The 18,918-nt window shown below is 46.5% G+C and overlaps 1 protein-coding gene across 1 annotated transcript in view; it reads right to left on the reverse strand.

The window, feature by feature from the left end:
• Positions 1-6,332: 6,332 nt before the first annotated feature.
• Positions 6,333-18,918, reverse strand: part of SFRP1 (secreted frizzled related protein 1) — a 43,291-nt gene continuing 30,705 nt past the window's right edge. The window contains exon 3 of the mRNA XM_080796027.1: positions 6,333-8,036. Coding sequence (XP_080652153.1) covers positions 7,714-8,036 — 323 coding nt within the window. The 3' untranslated portion in view covers positions 6,333-7,713. The remainder of the gene's footprint in view (positions 8,037-18,918) is intronic.

Below are 18,918 nucleotides of genomic sequence, written 5' to 3' on the forward strand. Positions count from 1 at the left end.
TAAGGAGACAGCCTGAGAGAATGACGAGAGTATGGAAGAGTTTACACGTGGTGGCGGATTGGCAACTGGGGGCCTAGCTAGGAAGGCTTCAAGCTGACATTAATTGCAGTGTATGGCTGGTGCTTATTTTTTCCTCTAGCCAGCTACAAACTCCCTCCTCCCTCTCCTTCCCTGTGAAGCCCTTGGGGCCACCCCAGGCCTGGTCCAGGCCAGGCCCTGATTTACCATGCCAGAGGGGGCGTACTGTAGCTAGAAGTCACTGAGTCACCTGCCAACACTAGCAGCCAAATTTAGATTCCCAGTGGCCTCAGCTGCCAGCCTTGGGAGGTGTGCTGACCCCAGAGGAATCCAGTTAATTCTGTGGAACCCACCCTGGCTGGTCCGTGGCCCACGTTGTGAAATAAGGACTTAGGTTTTGGCATGTGTCACCTTTATTCCTTCAGATTATAGGCTCACTCTTCTAGGCTAAGAGGCAAAATTGCTCAGATCTGCATAAACTCTCCAGAGAACTGGAGAGCCTGGAGAACTAGAAACTGAGGTCTTATCCCACCCCTACCCCCCACTCATTCCCATGACAAACAGTGGCAGCAGACACTTCGGGGGGCGGTATCCAAACAAACAGCAGACAGGAGATTAGGTACAAAGCACTTGGACAGGGTCTCTTCTTCTTCACGAATCTCTTTTTTGAAAAGAAATCTAAGAGGCAGTTGTGGGTTTTGATTGCTTTATTTATCTTTCAGCTCTGACAACCAAGGAATCTCCTAGAAGGCCTGGCAGGGGAAATCCCACCTGGTTAGCCAATGAACACGCTTCCTGTGCACATGGTTCTGGGGCCCAGGACCCAGGCACTCCGGGGAAGGAGTTGATCTCTCTCCCCAGCAGCACTGAAATTTTGCTGGGATCCAAACCACATGGGACCCACCAGCCGGTGTCCTTTTTTTCATCAAGATTCACAGCACCATCAACCCATTTTTCTGAGTGAGAGTTTCGCCTTGGAGCTCACACTGCCCATGGTGTAGCTTAACGGAAATCCCAAGGACAGGACCATGAGAATTCCAAAGCCTTCACCCCTGCTCCCCCATCCGCCAACTCTGGCGCTCAGGTGATGGGAAGGTCATCCTAATTAAAACCACGTGGTGGGGTTTTAGCTGTGGAAAATTGCTGGATCCTTTCTCCTTCCTCCCACCTCCTCTTTCTCTCCTTAAACACACACATGCCACTTTCCCTCCCTTTATTTAAGCAAACAGTTCTCTCCATGATTAAATGCAGCTCCTTCTTATCTAAATAGTCCGCAGATGTATAAAGACACAGGAGCTCTCTGCTCCTATTTGGAGCTTGTTCTGGTACCCCTCTTCTCCAAACCTACAAAAAAGGCCCTCGCTGACAGAAATTCCTAACGCCTGTTCCTCAGTAAATCAGCCTGGCTCGGCAGGCTGTCCTCAATTTTTCAAAGAGGTGGGATTTCCCCTCTAAATACTTCAGTTTTCCCCTTTTCTTGGCCTCCCCCATAACCTGAGCTTGAAACGGCCCAGATGTAACAAATGGAACATGAAAAGTCCCAATTCTGTTGTCAGATTCGGATAGGACTTCAGCAGTCGAGGTGAATTCCACCAGTAGGTCAACCTCAATGGCCCCTGGTGGTCTAGGCTTGGGAACTGAGGCAACTCGGTAGAGGGCAGAGGATGGTAGTGCTCATGGTTTGCTGAGGAAGAAAAAAAGGAAGGGATCCGTGAGTCTCCAGAATGAGTGGACTCTGCAGAAGAAGAACCAACCATTAAGGTCCGGGACAAAAGTGAAATTGAATGAGTGGAGGGTTGAGAGGGTTGGCCCCCAGCTTTGGGTTTCTAACTGGGGCTCTCCCACAATATGATTTTCTTTCCAACCTGTGCGTGCGCGCGTGCACACACACACACACACACACACACATTTTCTTCTCCAACCAAAGTTAATACTGAGTGCCGAGGAGATGAGCTCTACATAGGGATCCCAGACATGGCATTATGAGAGCAGCAAGCAAAGACACTGTTGAACCCCGCAGCCCTTCTCACTTGTCCCTTCCAGTCTCATCCTCAAAGTGTGCTCAGCAGACCAGTAGTGGGCCTCTCCGCACAACCAGGAGCCCATCAGAAGCGCGCGGGACTCGGCCGTCACCCCCCTTTCCCCATCGGAATCTGCATTTTCAGTCTTTGCTGGCTGGTGGGTATATCAAGGTCGGAGAACTACTTGGGGAGCCAGCTGTCCCTAGCTAAGGGAGAGGGCTCATTCCTGCCCTGGCATCTCTGCACAACCTCTTGTATTAACTCATACCTAGTTAGAATAACTCAGAACTTTAGAAAGGAAGGCAGTAATGTGAAGTTTGTGGGTAGGGATAAGGGGGATACAAAAATAATAGCCTGCCTGTTATTCCCAGGCCGCTTATGTCCTACAAAAATGTTTTGCAAAGTAAGATCCAACAGACCGTTGGCATCTGAGAAACCTAGAGCACTAGTTCAAAGTTCAAATCCTAGGGCCCCAAGGCAAACCCTTTGAATCTGAGTTTACAGGTGTGGAAGTCAGAAACTGCTTGTTAGCAGGTTCTCCCTTGATGATCTATGCTAAAAAAAAAAAAAATTTTTTTTTCAATGAAATTTTGAGGTTTATCTGTCACTGAAAGTGTGTTACCTTAACTTTCCCTTACACATCCAAAGACGTTGGAAACTTCTTTCTGATTCTTTTCTCTCTGAAAGGCATGGATAGATATCTGGGGTTTGGAATGGGCTGGATTCCTGGGGAAATGAACCCAGCCTCGCATTTCTTAAATAGTTCTGGGAATCCATGATAAAATTTAAGAGTGATTCCATTTTCTTTGATTACTACTGGGTGATGGGTCCAGATTTCTCTTCCTCGGAAGCAAAAAGGAATTGCTGACACTTCTGGACCCAGTGTGGGGAGATGGCCTTAGAAATAAGACCCACCTGCTCTCTGCTCAGTGGGGAACCTGCTTCCCCCTCTCTCTCTGTCTGCCTCTCTGCCTACTTGTGATCTCTGTCAAATAAATAAAATCTTAAAAAAAAAGAAGAAGAAGAAGAAGAAGAGAAGAAGTAAGACCCACCTAACATGGATAATGTTGTGACACTTCATCTCTTTCTGTCCCCAAGTTGGAGAGCACCTGTATAATTCCCTGAAGAAGTGTGGAAGCTATAGAGCTTGAGGTCCAGGCTGCTGATCCCGGTGCTACCAGAGTCTCTAAGGCACAAGGCGCAAGCAGTCGTAACCCCTGGGGACCCCAAACTCCAGGATGACTCCAGCAGCAGAAACCAAGATGCCTTCGTACATATGTCATTATCTTTTTGCTGATTTGTTAAAAAAATGTTCAAAACAGTAATGGGAAGTTATGGATCACTGTGATAGGGCTTCAGCGGGGTGACAAAGACATCCACATCCAACCTAAAAGACAGTTTTCTTTTCATTAACCGTGGGGGAATAAAAGGGAAAATAATGTTGATGTTTGCCTTGATTGGCTAGCATATCACTAGTTCACCAGTCACGTGCATTAGCATGGGAAAATCTTTAGATACTAGGGCACAGCTTTCGTGGAATTTTCCCAAGTCCTCACACCATGACTGAGAAATGGTGTCTCCGTGCTTCTGTGGGGTTTTCGGTGACCCGGGAATATTTACTCACTTCTGGGGAAAACCGCCAATTATCTTAGGTTTGGAGGTGCCTTGTTAATCAGAAAATGACATCAAAGAAGTTGTTACTGGAAGTGTTTACAGAATTAAGTCATATTGAGGATCTCATTGGGCAAGAGGTGTATCACCTAATATGAAATGGCTTGGGCTCAGCAAGTTCCTCCCATGGGGTCCAAAGAGAAGATCGGCAGTCGCTCAGATGTTGTTCCCACACGTCTAGTCCCTAGGAGCCCTGGGTTCCTCTTCCAGCTACATCATTGACCTGGGAACACCAAGCTCCCTGTGAAACCCCAGCCATCCCCCATCTCATCTTCTCCATCTATAAATGAAACAGCTGGACATGGTCTCCTCTAAGATCTCATACAGGTCTAAGACTCCAGGTCCCAGAGAGTTTTCAAATTAACACAGAATTGGCTAAAGAGGAGAAAGCATCTGAAACCCAAAACACGGAAAAGGCAGGGTTGAAAAATACATTCTTTGAAGAACAAGTATGTAACCTTTCTGGTCTGAAACACACACAGCCGGGAGAAACGCTTCTGGAAGTTATCCATGGGAGCAGATGGTCAACGTGGGATGGAGATGAGGGGAGTCGGCAACGCCTCCCAGGTGCTCCTCCGGCCCACCCATACCCAGTTACCACCGCAAAGCGGTAAAACTAAGACCAGAGAACCTCACTGAAGAAACTCAAGCAGGGGATGTGGAGGGGCAGTGGTCTATCATTGAGGGGTGAGGGAGAAGACACAACTCACATTATCATTGATTAATTGAGTGATTTTAGTCAAGTGAATATTGATACATGGCAGGAAAAGCATGAAAGTAAAATGAACACATACGGGAATTACTATTAACATAAGTGATAACATCAAAACATCTGGTAAAATGCAGTTAAAACAACAACACAAATGAAATGGAATGTAAAACATTTTCACAGTATTCAAAGCTTTTGTAAAAGATTTAGACTCTAAAAGAGGAGTGCTACGGGAGGGGACTAGAGGAAACAGGAATTTCACCCACGCCCTATGTATCTGCTGGTGACAGATCAGAATGGCCGGGAAGCTATTCCCTGGGGGTCACCCAAGGTGTGCTTCAGGAACAGATGGCCCGAGCCCACATCTGCGGAGTTCCAACAGAGCAACTAGTTACTTGGGAGGCTGATGAGAAACACACATTCTAGTTTGGGCACTGAGATTTCTGTAATTTACAGATCCAAATGAAAACTCGAGCTCTGACCCAGGATTCTGCCTTCGGGGGCCCTCGTTGCCAATGCCCTGGCAGCAAGAGCCAGGGGTTACACAGGATCGTCTAAAAGTAGTGTTCTTGGGATTCTCATCTCATCAGAGAATCAGCAATCTTCAAAGAGTGAGCTGAGTGCTGCCAATGACTTCACAGGATTTTACCCAGAATGATTTTTAACCTTTACACATATGACCTTTGAACTTGCAACAATTACCAGATCACATACCGACCTCCTCTTTTGGAAACCGATGACCAAGCCGATGGTCTACACATTGGTTTTGTCATACCCTTGGTTGAGAAAAACAAAGGTTGTGATAAAAATGCAGCTTTGGCCGCACAGCCTCCCTTTTGTGCCCTCAAACTGCTGATGTGTTAGAGGGATAGAGTGCCTCTCAAATACGCACTGAAACTCACAAGCCCCGGGACTGTCTGGTGGGAGTAAAACCAACAGCTGCAATTCACACTGCCAGTCCACTGTGAACTTGGGCTGCAAATGTCACTTCCTACCTGAGAATTCCCACTTAGAGAGCTGTGCAGCACGGCCGCCCATTTTTCCTCAGTCTTTCTGCGGAAAGCCCTTCCTACGGCCCTGCTTTGGACAGAGGCCTGTTGCATACATGCTCTCTGTCAAAATGAGCAGATACATATGAGCACTGAACTCTTGAGTTCATCAACCCAAGCCACCCAAACGAAGGCCCAGATCCGTGCATCCATGAAATCGTTCAGCATTTCAGTTAACAATAGGAAAGTAGAATATTTCTAATTAACTAATATATATATACACATTTTTTTAAGAATCATCCAAAATTTCAGACAAATCACTTAAGATCTCCAACACTTTATGATTAAAGGTCAGAGGGAACCAAAACAAACAAGCAAACAACAACCAAGTGTTAAAATAATAGGATCACTATTTGTGAGAGGTTAATTATATCAGGATAACCCTCTGGTAGGTAATGAAGTTGGCATGCGGATTGGCAGACTGGAGTTTTCAGAAGTTAACAGAATCTTCCACCGTTTCTATGTCCGTCCAGGAGCCTCACGGGTGACACTTTCCAGCATCACACTGCGCTTCAGGATTGGGTATAAACACTCGCCCAAAGGGACAACTACTAACTCACCACCTCTGGGTGTTACAGAGAATGAAGATTCGGGCTCAAGGGGCAAGTGAACATTAATTGCTTAGAATGATTTCTTAGTCGCCAAACAGATGAGTAAAGCTGCTTATGTGAATGAGTTTCTATACGTCGTCTATGAAACGCAAGGGTTTTCAGAAGTATCTTAGGGCACTCGGGAAAACCTGCAGAGATGCGTTGCCTTTGAAACTCTCTCCTTGGATGGGGACACTTTGGGTTTAACTCTTCCTCTGCAGAAATTTAAAAAAAATTTTTTTTTGGTTTTTTGTTTGTTTGTTTGTTTGTTTTTAAGTACAGAGGACAGGCAGGTGGGTTGTACTGAATTTCTTTGATCTACAGGCAATCAGGTTGGAAGAAATCCACTTGGTCGCAGGAAAGTAAAACACAGGAAGCACTGTGAGCTTTGACTGGCTCTGGGTTGGGGCCAGGGCAATCCAGAACGCCTCAGAAAAGAGGGCCACATGGTTCCACTATCAGGCAAACCCACCCCCCACCCCAAATGCCCAGTGAGAGAGCTATCCTTCTGGAAAGGAGCCTCAAATGCACCAAAAGACCCTCAGCCCAGTACCCCTTTCAAATGTCAATGTAGACTTTTTTTTTTAATGCTGAAAAGTAAATAGGGTTTTTGTTGTTGTTGCCGCCCCCCCAAAAAAAGTGAAAGGAGCAGAGAGATGAAATGAGAACACTCAGCTCTTCCCCCAGTCACAGTTCACACTGACTAGCAATTTGTGGGGCTGTTCCTAATTTTTTTTTTGTTTTTTTTCTTCAACTATGTTTTTTGAAAACCACTAAACATTGCCTTCTCTGTCTGAAAATCATCGTCTCTCTCATGCCGCAGGTTTGGTCCCCACGGTGTTTCCTTCTCCCCACACAAAGGCAGGCACGTGCGGCCCTCCACACGTGCGGAGGTCGGGTCACACACGGAGGCCGATGCTAACCGCCACGTACATGCCACCAGAGACTAGCGGATTCGTGTCAAAAGACAATCACATGGAAAGGCAGAGCAGCCCTGACCTCCCTGTGTTCTCACTATCACATACTGTCCTTGTGCTTTCTCCCCCTGCACTGGCTTTCGGGAATCGATCTCAAGTTGTAGGTGTGGTCGTGTGTTTCTCTCAAAGGCAGACAGAAAGAGAAGTTACTCTGGAACTGAAAGCAACACATCTGACCAATAGTCGGAATGTTCTAGTTCCAAAGGCCTAGATCAGCTGGGAGATCCATAAGCAACTTGGAACAACATAAAGAAAGTTGCAGAGCTGAGTTTTTGCTGCTGTCTCTCACTTTTTGCCCAATCTCGTTTTTCTTTTTGTTTTTTGTTTGTTTGTTTACCGGCAGAATTTTCTTTTTTAGTGGCCATCTCGGGTTGAAATGGTTTGCACCTGCTTTTACTCAGTGATGTGCTGTTCCGCACTGTAGATCCTAAAAGACTTCCTAACCTAAATGATTTTCCTTACCTGGGCATGCGGTTTTAAATACTGGCTGTACTGGGTCTGGAGCGTGGCTATGGAAGGGGAGGCGTAGGGATGCTGCCGGAGCACAGCCGACTGGATTACAATGTCCTCTACCAACCGAAGGAGCACTGAGCGTGAACCTCCGGCTTCCAGGGCTCTCTGCTCAGCCCCACCCCTCACCCCAACCCACGGCTCCCTCCCCAACCCACCCAGGGAGAATCACTTAAAGACCGACTGAAAAGTGGGACATTCATGGTTTTTCATTTTCTTCATGAAGTTTTTGAATTCCTTATTTTTCTTGTCCCACTTGTGGATGGCCGTCAGCAAGTACTGGCTCCTCACTTTCCGGCCCATGATGAGGAAATGGTGGCTGAGGTTGTCCAGCTGGTGGCACGGACAGTCGGCCCCGTTCTTCAGGTACAGGACCAGCTTCTTCAGTTCCTTCTTCTTGATGGGACCCAACTTGAGGGGCTTCTTCTTCTTGGGGACAATCTTTTTGTCACCATTCTCTTTTTTCACTTCTTTGATTTTCATCCTCAGGGCTAAAGGTGGTGCAGGCAAAGAAGGAAAGAGGAGAGAAGGAGGGAGAAAAAGGATTTTAGAACACAGCTTTCCATCTAAAACAATGACCCGAACTTTGGATGCAAGAGGAGGCCAAAATGAAAGGCAACTGGCAAGTCAAAGAAAGAGGCAGTCTTACAGATAAACACCAAGTCTCAGTCATCTCTGCACTCTGATTCTGCCCCCTAGTTCTGTGGTGTCTAATGGTAACTCGGAAGTTGCCCTGGGACTCTGTGACATTCCGGAACACATTTTCAGAACCAAATCATAGGGGTACCTGGGTAACTCAGTCCATTAAGCATCTGCCTTCCGCCCAGGTCACCATCTCAAGGTCCCGGGATCAAGTCCCACATCGGGCTCCTCCCTGTTCTCTCTCTCTCTCTCTCAAATAAATAAAGGAAATCTTTTTTAAAAAAAGTACCAAATTATATTTCTTTTTTTTTAATTCAATGACGCAAAATATCATACAATTCTTTCAGAGAAGAAGGGGCTCATACACTTGAATATAATCCATATACTCTTAACGCTGTGGGCCTCAGGATTCCAAGAAAAAAGTCACCCTGAGTTTTTTTGCTTTTTTGTTTTTAAAGAGAAAGCCATTGGTTTAGATTTCTAACATCCAAAGGACCTAAAATTCCTTGAAAGTTGGGTACTGTAAACCAGACCAACAAAATCTACGTGTGCACATGCAGCAATGGGGAGATTTATTTTATTTTTTTTTTAATATTTTATTTATTTGGCAGAGATCACAAATAGGCAGAGAGGCAGACAGAGAAAGATGAGGAAGCAGGCTACCTGCGGAGCAGAGAGCCCGTTGTGGGGCTCGATCCCAGGACCCTGGGATCATGACCAGAGCTGAAGGCAGAGGCTTTAACCCACTGAGCTACCCAGGCACCCCGTGGGAGATTTAAACAGTGTGTCAAACAGTTATGCTTGAGTGCATCCAGAATCAGTGTCCAAGGGGTGCCTGGGTGGCTCAGTGGGTTAAGCCTCTGCCTTCAGCTCAGGTCATGATCTCAGGGTCCTGGGATCGAGCCCCTCATGGGGCGCTCTGCTTGGCAGGAAGTCTGCTCTCCGCCCCCGCCGCCTGCCTCTCTGCCTACTTGTGCTCTCTCTCTCTCTCTGTCAAAACAAAAAAAGAAAAAAAAATCAGTATATGTGCTGCCAAAGTGAGCACAGAAAAAAAAAAAAATCAGTGTCCAACTTCTGCTCTGGAGAAATTCCAGTCCCCACCATGGCGCCTCTAGGGAGTTTTGACAGCAGGTACCACTAATGTTCCATCAACCACAAAGCCACCACTAACGGGTGCCACAAATGTTCTTTCCACTGGGTAGACCCACACAGAATCAAACTCTGCTTTGAGCTTTTGACAGATTCGAGCAATTCCTGGTGAAGTGTTGGCAGAGAAATCCAAGCGAGGACTTCCCGGAGTCTGACGCGGGACATGGGCTCAGCTCTCTGCAGGGAGAGGAAGAGCCTACCTACCAAGCTGGCCTTCCCTCTTCCTTGGCTCTACAGACTGTGAGTTAACATTATTCTAATGTGAACGTATAGACAGGAAACGTAGTGATGGCTACAATACAAGGCCTGACGGTGAAGATAATTGAATTTGCGTGGAGGCATTCTAGAAGATGTGTATGCACTAACAATTCAGCATCGCTACAAAAATCAAGTCCCCTCTCAAGCTGGCAAGGCCAGATAGTTCCAAAGGAGAGGAAAACCATTCTCCAGACGTTAGTTACCAGAGAATTTGTGCATCCTCTGAATTCTTGTAAATTCAAAATTAGCAGGCCTCTTTTTAATAACTCAAATTTCCCATCCACACTCCACGAGGAAAGGCTTGAATCTGAACAGAATAGCACTAGCGAACAATTAACAGAGCATATGGCATGCCCGGAAGTGTGCTAAGTATTTTCCAGGAATTTCCCCAATTAAACCTAACAACTCCATGAGGAAGGTATAATTATTTTTCCCATTTAATAGATGAGAAAAGCGTTGGCATGGGGGGGGGTTAAGTTTACTTGGCCAAAGTCATTAATCCTCAGCCTAAACCAATGTCTTAAATGTGCACTTTGAATCACTGTGCAGTCCATGATGACTCTACGGCTGCAAAATTTTTTATAATGAACCTCACAGTTAGAGGACCGGCTACGAGGACCAAGCAAATAAGGGGGAAGAGCTCAGACTCACTTCCTGGTTTCACCCACATTTCAAACGGACTTCATTTACGAAACAGTAGAAGAGACTCTCCTGCTTGAAAGAGACTGCTCTGGCAAAGGAAAAACTGTATTTGCAAAGGCTTTATTATTTAGTATTTAGTTGATGAGAAAACACACCCTTGGCTAACCCGAGGATAGGAAGGATGGGGGGAACATCCTGGGAACAAACCTTTAATGAATGTGTCAAAGTCAGTAAATTAAACGCTCCCAATGCTTTCTTTTTCTTACAAAAAGAGTTCCAGATTCTGCAGTCTACTTAATCTCATATAATACCCAAGGCCTGGGATCCCTTAAGAAATGCCTCCCTCCCAAGGGCAGCAGAAAGTTCAGGAACTGGGCACGAAGCAGCAGAAGGCTCTCGCGGAGGATTAACCTTGACCTTTGAGGCTGGTCCAGGCTTCCCAGCACACATGGGAGTGAGTTGAGCACAGCCTCCCAGAGAGTTCCTTTCTCTAAGCTCTTCCCCCACCCAAAGCAGCCACTGCCCCGTACTTCTGATTATGCTTGATTCCCAGCCCCACTCTGGACAGAGAGTGGTGGGGACAGCAGGCAGGAGTGTGGCAAACAGAAAGCAACAGAAACCACCCGTCCAGGACTTCACCCCAGACGTGACCCCACAAGCCGACACCTGGTTTAGCTTCCCTTCTGGGCTTGCAAACGTTGCGCCTGGTGGTTCACTTGGGGAAAGACTTCAACTGTTCTGGTCTGTGGCTCACTGAATGAGAAAAGTTCTCATTAGGGTTGAATATGGGACCAGCATGAGGAGACTCACTGCCCAGGCCTAGGCAAAGTCAAGTCTCCTTCTTTTGCCTCCCCTCTGCAAAACAGAGAACACAGGACTAGGAGAAACCACAAACCAGAGAAAGGCGGGGAGGAGTGCTACAGGAAGGTAAGCAGTTAAGAACAATTCTACTCCTTTCACAAGATCCTCTAAATAAAGTGACCCCACAGTGTTAGGTGAATCCCAAGCTACTTCCCAAAGTCTAAGACTGGGAACCCCACGTTGCTATAGAAGCAATCGATGACATCATCAGCTGAAATGAGTGCATACCCCAATTGACAACATGGGCACCCTCTCTTATTTTTAATATTTATTTATTTAGTTAAGAGAGAGAGTATGGGGGGTGGGAGGCAGAGGGAGCGAGAGTCCTAAGCAGACTCCACACTGAGCACGAGCCCGACATGGGGCTCGATAGGGAGCAGAGCCGAAACCAGGAATTGGATGCTTAACCAACTGCGCCACCCAGGCACCCCATGGAGGCCACCCTCTTTTTTGCAGAGGAAGCCACTGGTTTTCAAGGGCCAGACTCTACAGATGAGCACAGGATAGATGGCTCTGTGCGAGGCTCCGGATTTAATGCTCACAGCAATCACGTTAAGAAGGCACCGTTATTATTTATTACAATCAAGGAGAAGGGCTCAGGTTAAGTAATGACAACCCGAAGCCACAGTATGTAAGAGATAAAATCAGAATTAAAACCCACACTTAACCCCAAAGACCACACTCTTTCATACTACACTATGACTGGGTTTAAAATGATATTGCTTCGGTGGAAACTATTTCACTCTTTTGATTGTGTTGCTTTTAATCACAACTCAAATCAAAAATTAATGTTCCTTTGCCATGACCGTGTAAAGGAATTTAGTTTACATAGGTGGGGGACAGCAAGGGGAGAGGGGAAATCAAATGATGGAAATGTGTTATGCATTAGGCTCTTTATTTCTTGCCATTTGGCTCAGTTTCTTTTTTGAGGTGGAGAGAGTAAGGAAGGAGGAGGCACATATGGCCAGAAATTACTAACATCTTTCCATCTTTTAAGGGTTTATTTTAGGGATGCAGATTACCAACAATGTTTGGATAGGCGATTAGCCGTCCAAGGTTGATTTCTCTGTGCCTTGTGGATATGTGCACAGCCCCCCACCGTACCACATCCAGGGGCTTCTGGGACAGGGGTGGGTGCTGGCCTAGGAGCAGCCTGGAACTGATCACCACTTCCTCTTCCCCCACCCGGCCTCCACCACGCAGACAGGGCCTGGACTCCAGAGATTTGCCCATAGACTGTGTTCATGGTTTGCAATGCAAATGGTGGTGCGGGCAGGCAGGAGGAGCCCCAGGAGGCGAGGCAGCAGCTGAGGCAACAGCTGAGGCACGGGACAGAGTCCTGGGTCCTGGGTTCTAACTGTGTGACCACAAAATCTGGTTTTGAGTTCCCTGAGTCTCAGTCTTGCATCTGTAAAGTGTAGAGTGCAGCCTGTCTGCCGGCCTGGGAGGCACTACCGTCCAGGGGGCCCATGCCGAGTAACACTGGGGAGCCGGCAGATCTCATCTCTGGCACTACCCCCCACCCTGTGCTCAGTCTTCTTCTTCACATGCCCTTCTCACCCTGGGGGGAAATGCTACAAGTACCCCAGGCCCTTGATCTCGGCTCCCTGTAACACCTAGACCCTGAACTAAAACAAAACAAACAAAAAAACACTTCAGGTTGTTTTGTTTTGTTTTCTAGCAACAACCTAACATCTTCTAAGCATAGAATATTACTCCCACCTCTCAACTTGCTGGTCACTGCCAGCAAGAATTAAGAGACCTAGAAACTTTGAAAGCCCAAGTTATGGTTGCGATGAGGGGCTGTCTGGGTCTTTCTCGTTGATCTTAAAATAAATAACCCCTTATTTTCAGGTAGACCCTTAAAATTTCATTCTACTTTTAGTCACCTGAAACCACATTTTTTGCTCAGTTTCTTGGTAGCCTCCCCATGGGGCTTGGCCATAGTTCTGAGACTAAAATGAGAACAGGAAACTCTTACACCCAATTCAAACCCTTCAAAACCATCTCTTCCTCCTGACCCTCTTCCACTAATGGTGCCACCATGCGTCCAATTACCTAGACAGGGCGCTTGGATGTATGGCAACCCTTGGTCAAGAACCAGCCCTTTGTGCAACCAATAACGTGGAATTGCTCAGCGGGAGGGCAAGGAGGATCAGATGTGAAAGGTGGGAAAGCTACGTTAGTGATCAGATTTGTGACTCGGCTGATCACAGTGAAGAGCCAAGTACAGAGAAAAGAGAGAACGAGGGCCATCAGGCAGCACCATCACTGGGAAGAGAGGAAGGGTTGTTGAGAAACTCGTCGGAGGCCCAGATGGAAAACCAGGCACCCAAGCATCTCAGAAAGCACACGGGGAGGGCCTTTCAACTAGGGAAATGCTCTTCTGTCCCAAACGCTGCAGCGTCGAAGCATGAGTGTGAGACGAGATCATTCTACTAATGATCTGGGGGTCACTGATGGTCTGTGGGAAGGCTGAGGGTGAATTCCAGGGAGCTTAAAACCATGGGAAAGTGAAGAGAAAAGGTAGGTGGCGCCCGCAACCATGAAGCTTCTGGACTGTCTGTGAAGAGTTGCTACTGGCTACTTCCAGCCAAACACATTAGATCAGGCGCACACAACCCTTTGCACTCCATTCTGCAGTCAGTTTAAAATCATAGTAAAAAAACAAAGTTATAAACACATGCAAGAAAACAAGAACATGACAGCCTGCAGGATAATAGAAAGCAAATGGATGGTGAACGCTGGCTTGACAGGGAGAAGAAAAGCTGAAACCTAGCGGCTTATGGATAGGGACGCCTGAAAGAAACAAGCCAGCCCACACTGCAGGACCCAGAAATGGTCATGAATTGGGGCCACTGGGTACTTCTGAACTCCATTACAGAGGTTGTACTGGATATGAGAATTGGCTAAACATCTGTAGAAAGACACCCAGATCCACTAGCCTTGGGCCATAAATCTGGTAAGAGTCCCTCACCGATTCCAGCACCAGCCAAGGTTTATTCTTTTAAGAAGTTTCGAACCAGACAGACTCTGGGCTTAGGCCCACCAGATGCAAAGGAGTGCAAGGTGGTGATGGGCTGGACTCCTTCCATAGGATTAAGTGACAGTCTGCACACTAAATAGTGAGTCCCTCAGGCCTTAGAACACTGCATTTATATCCCCCAGAGAGGTGTGAGGGGTTCCTAGCTAAAGAAACTAGTATTCCTAAAGAAAAGACCTACAGCTCCCCCACCAGCAAAGCTCTAAAATGAGGCTTCACAAGTTACACACAGAGCTTCCAATTTAGTCCTTCACTCTTCGACCTGAATGGCCAGCCAAGGGTCAGCAAGCATTTAAACAAAGCCCCGAAGTGTGAACCACAGAGACCAAAATATACAAAACAGGCAGGCAAAAAGAGAATTCAGAGATAACAGAGACCACGTGGGGAACCCAAGAGAACTTTCTACAAAGATAATATTAGAGAAGATGTTACCATATTCATAAAACCAGAACAGAAAGCTAGTAGAAGAAATGTTCAGAAAACAAAAAAGAATATTTGGATATTTAAAATGTAGGAATGCTAGATGAATGCTTTTATAACATGAAGTTGAAAACAGTTTCATTTCATTTTCATTTTTTCATTTCCCCATCTCTTTGTCATTTTGTTCAGCTGAACAAAATGACAAAGAGATGGGGAAAAGAGCCACAGGGAGTCAGCCAGGAGCCTCCCCATCTGAACAAGAGAGAACCAAGAAAGTGGACGGGAGAAATACCAAAGAAATCATACAAGAAAATTTCCAGAAATAAGCATGAGTTCTCAGATTTAACAGTACCCCACTCAACCAGTCATGATATTTAGAAACATCAACATAAAGAGAATTTTAAAGTCCTCTAGAGAAAAAGGATTACATATCTAGTACAGAGGACCTGGCAAACAGAATAGCATTGAATTTATCAATAGCAACAACAGAAGCTAGAGGATAATGGATCAACACCTTCAAAATTCCAAAATTCTAGGGGTGCCTGGGTGGCTCAGTGAGTTAAAGCCTCTGCCTTCAGCTCAGGTCATGATCCCACGATCCTGGGATCAAGCCCCACATCAGGCTCTCTACTCAGCAGGGAGACTTCTCCCTTCCTCTCTCTCTGCCTGCCTCACTGCCTACTTGTGATGTCTGTCTGTCAAATAAATAAATAATTTTATATTTTAAAAAAAATTTTTTTAATTAAAAACATTTAATTTTAAAAATTAAAAAAAAAATCCCAAATTCTACCCTGAACCAAGCTATCAATCAGTGCCTGGGTATAGAATAAGGACATTTTCAGCAGTTCAGTGATTAGAAAAAAGTTGTCTTCCATATATCTTTTCTTAGGAAACTACCTCAGGAGGGATGTCTGGGTGGCTCAGTCCATTAAGCATCTGCCTTCAGCTCAGGTCATGATCTCAGGGTCCTGGGATCCAGCGCAGAGTCGGGCTCCCTGCTCAGTAGGAAATCTGCTTCTCCCTCTCGCTCTGCCTCTCCCCCCGGCCCATACTCTCTCTCTCTCCCTTGCTCTCCCTCAAATAAATAAATAAATAAAATCTTTTTAAAAAAATTAATGTGATTTATTGACTCCATTTTGCTAAGTATCAAAAGAAATAGCTAATTAGTTAGAAAATATCACCTGTGGGTTGTGAGAATTAGTGGTGGGAAGGCATCATAGAGAGGACTGCAGTTTTTTGTTAGAAACATTTTAACACCATGACTTTTTAAACTGCATTTGTTTTGACTCAAAAACCTCAAGTTTTAAGAAATTTTATAGCCTAGTAAAGAACTTAAATGTATATAAACTACAAGTAAGTGACAAAATGCGAGATCTTAAAAGAAACACAAAAATTACATTTCCAGGTCCTCTGCTCTTCATTCGAGTGATGCTTGGTGTTAGGGCTTCTTAAGGGTGTTAGGGCTTCTTAAGGGATTTCTTAAGGGACTTCTTAAGTAAGAATTCTGCTCCCTGCCTCTCCACCCAGAGCTCTCTGCTCTGTTCCAGAGTTCCCCCAAGCACGGAGCAAGAAAGAAAGGGGATGGATGGGGCCCTGGCAGATTCGGGGGACAATTGGACAATGAAAAGTCATCCTGGAGCACACAATCAGACCATACCCTGACTCCTAGTAACTTGCCTTTTGTCTTCAGTTACTTTCTTCTGCAAAGAGTGCTGAAGATCCCGAACAGATGACTTGAAAAGGAGGATAAGACTGGAAAACTCTTTACAAAGTTACCTGTTCTCAGTCCCCTGGAGCAGGAAGGCCCACAGATGGGCATCCCATGCATCAGCTCCATGGACTTGGCCGACACCCCTCCTCCAGACGAAAAAGCCCATTCAAGATAGCAAGATTTACCTAAGTGCTTGTGACAGAGAAGACCTGGCTTCTCCTTCCTGGCCCCATTTTCACAAATCCCTTGGGTGGGCGACTGTGAGGCAGCAAACGTCACACCCAAATCCAACAGCGCAAAAGAGATTTGGTCACAGCACTGGGTCAGGATTTGACTGAGAGAAACCCCAGCGTCCTCCCGCCCTGCTGTGGAGGGTCGGGGCACACCAGGGCAAGCTGGCTTTGAGGCATCGGGGCCCAGGTGAGTCCTACTGACAGAGGTCCTGCCATGGGAGCTTAACAGACCTCTCTGTTCCCAGCAGGAGCCGGTGTTTGGCATCATTCATTCCTTAAGCAAAGAAAGAAGCTTGCATTTGGTCACAGCAACTCAGAGTGGACCCCCAGACCACAAACCACACACAATACTTATGTGCATTTACTGACGATGGGACATACATTACAAAAAAACAAAGAACAAAAATCAATTGGAAGCAGCTTTCTTCTTCTCTCATTTGCAAACAAAACAAAACAAAAAAACACCAAAAAACAGCAGATGTAGAAAATGCTCCTTAGTTGACTTATTTGGTGCAAACTATCTCATTGAGATTCTCCTGTTTTTTGAACCCCAGACGTCCTGGGGAGGTTGGGGGTGGAGGGGTCAGGCAGGAGAGAGGAGGCTACCCCGCCCTCCCAACACCCTCACATAAACTCACACACACAGCCCAGCAGCAGCCGTGTCAGCCATCCGGAATCCCGCTGCCTAATTGCTTGATTTCATGGATCGCGTTAAATCCCCACTGACTTAAGCTAATGGCGCAAAATGAAAACCCCACTTTGAGAGCAATGAGCTGCCTGGTGTGGTTTTATTTGGGAAGACGTGTGCACTGGCAGCCCTGGCAGCAGGGCCAAGGGCCTCAGAGTGGGACAAAGAGGAGCTTTGGCCCTTCTCCTTCCCAGTAAGCCCCAGCTCCCTGCTCCACCCCCAAGCAGGAGGTGGAAGAGAATAGGAGAATTGCTTAAATGCAGTCAATCATTAGGATTGATTGAATCTTGGCTCCAAGCCCCAACAAACCTGCCAAGGCAAACAGTGTTTCCTGCTGAGGGGTCATTGGGTTTCCTCCATTCCTCCCCTTTCTACCCCCCGGCGGTCACCCACATGGCAAGGTGGGGTGTGGAATGGTCTCTTGGAGGGAAAAAGGTGGGGTGTGGATCTGAAAAGCCATGCGATCTCCCTGTCTCTGAGAGATATTTAAGAGAGAGGTCCTCGAATGATGTGTCATCAAAATCACTGGGATGACTTGGTTAAAAGGCAGACTGCTGACCCGGTGGCTGATTCAGGAGTAGCACAGGACCCCAGAATTTGTATTCCCACCTGGGAACACAAAATGTTCCCAAGCGAGGGGCGCCTGGGTGGCTCAGTCTATTAAGTGGCTGACTCTTGATGTCGGCTCAGGTCATGATCTCAGGGTCTTGAGATGGGCCCCATTCTCAGCTGGAGATTCTCTCTGTCTCTCCCACTGCCCCTCCCCCAACTCACGTGCTATAAGTAAATAAATAAATAAAATCTGAAGAAAAAGAAGTTCCCTAGTGATCAGTGATGTTGATGCTGCTGAAGACCACCAGTTCAAAGGATTTGAGGAGAAGCCTAGGGCGGGCTTTCTGACTTGTCACCTTGGTTATTCACAGTGGTGTACTCAGAGGACTTTTTCCGGGATGGCATTTAAACATCCTGAGGGCCCAACAAGCTCTACAGCCTCCAAACTCACTGAGGTTCTGACTGAAGTCAGCACATTCAACATGGACACGTCCGACACCCAGCTGACCTTAAGCGAGCTAGTCTGGCACCATTCTCAGAATCACCAAGGTCTCTGGGGCCCCTCTCCTCAGAGGGGGCTCTCGCAACGTCAGGCAAACAAAGGCTTTGGTAGCAAAAGGCAGCATTTTTCAGTGGTGAGACCTCCAGCTTCCAGTACGGACTCCCAACACTAACATTTTGTATAAACTTGGGTAGATCTCTTTACTTCTCTGGGTCTCCATGAAGACTGGGCCAGTTAATCTCAATTTCCATTTCGGTACTGGCAAAAATCTTTCTAAATCATCTTACTTCCTTTCTCTGTCTTGAAATCCAATATAGAAACACTAATCACCAAGGGAAAGGATCTCCATCTCAGACAACAACTGATTCCCTCACCCGCTGGCATCACCCAGGGACCTTGCTTCAATCGACCACAGCCAGGGCCCACCGTGAACACACTGGCACGAGAGTCCAGTCCTGGCGGTGAAGTTGCCTAAACTCAAAGACAGCCCCAGAACACAGCACAGAGAATGTAGTGGATGTGTGTGTAATAGTGTTATACAGGGACAGATGGTCGCTACACTTGTTGTGAACATGACAGGACATAGAGAAAGGTTGCAACACTGTTGTAAGCCTGAGATGAATGTAACACTGTGCATCCACTATCCTCAAAGGAATCTTTTACAAAAGCCCC

The sequence above is a fragment of the Martes martes genome (assembly GCF_963455335.1).
Source record: "Martes martes genome assembly, chromosome: 2".
Taxonomy (NCBI): domain Eukaryota; kingdom Metazoa; phylum Chordata; class Mammalia; order Carnivora; family Mustelidae; genus Martes; species Martes martes.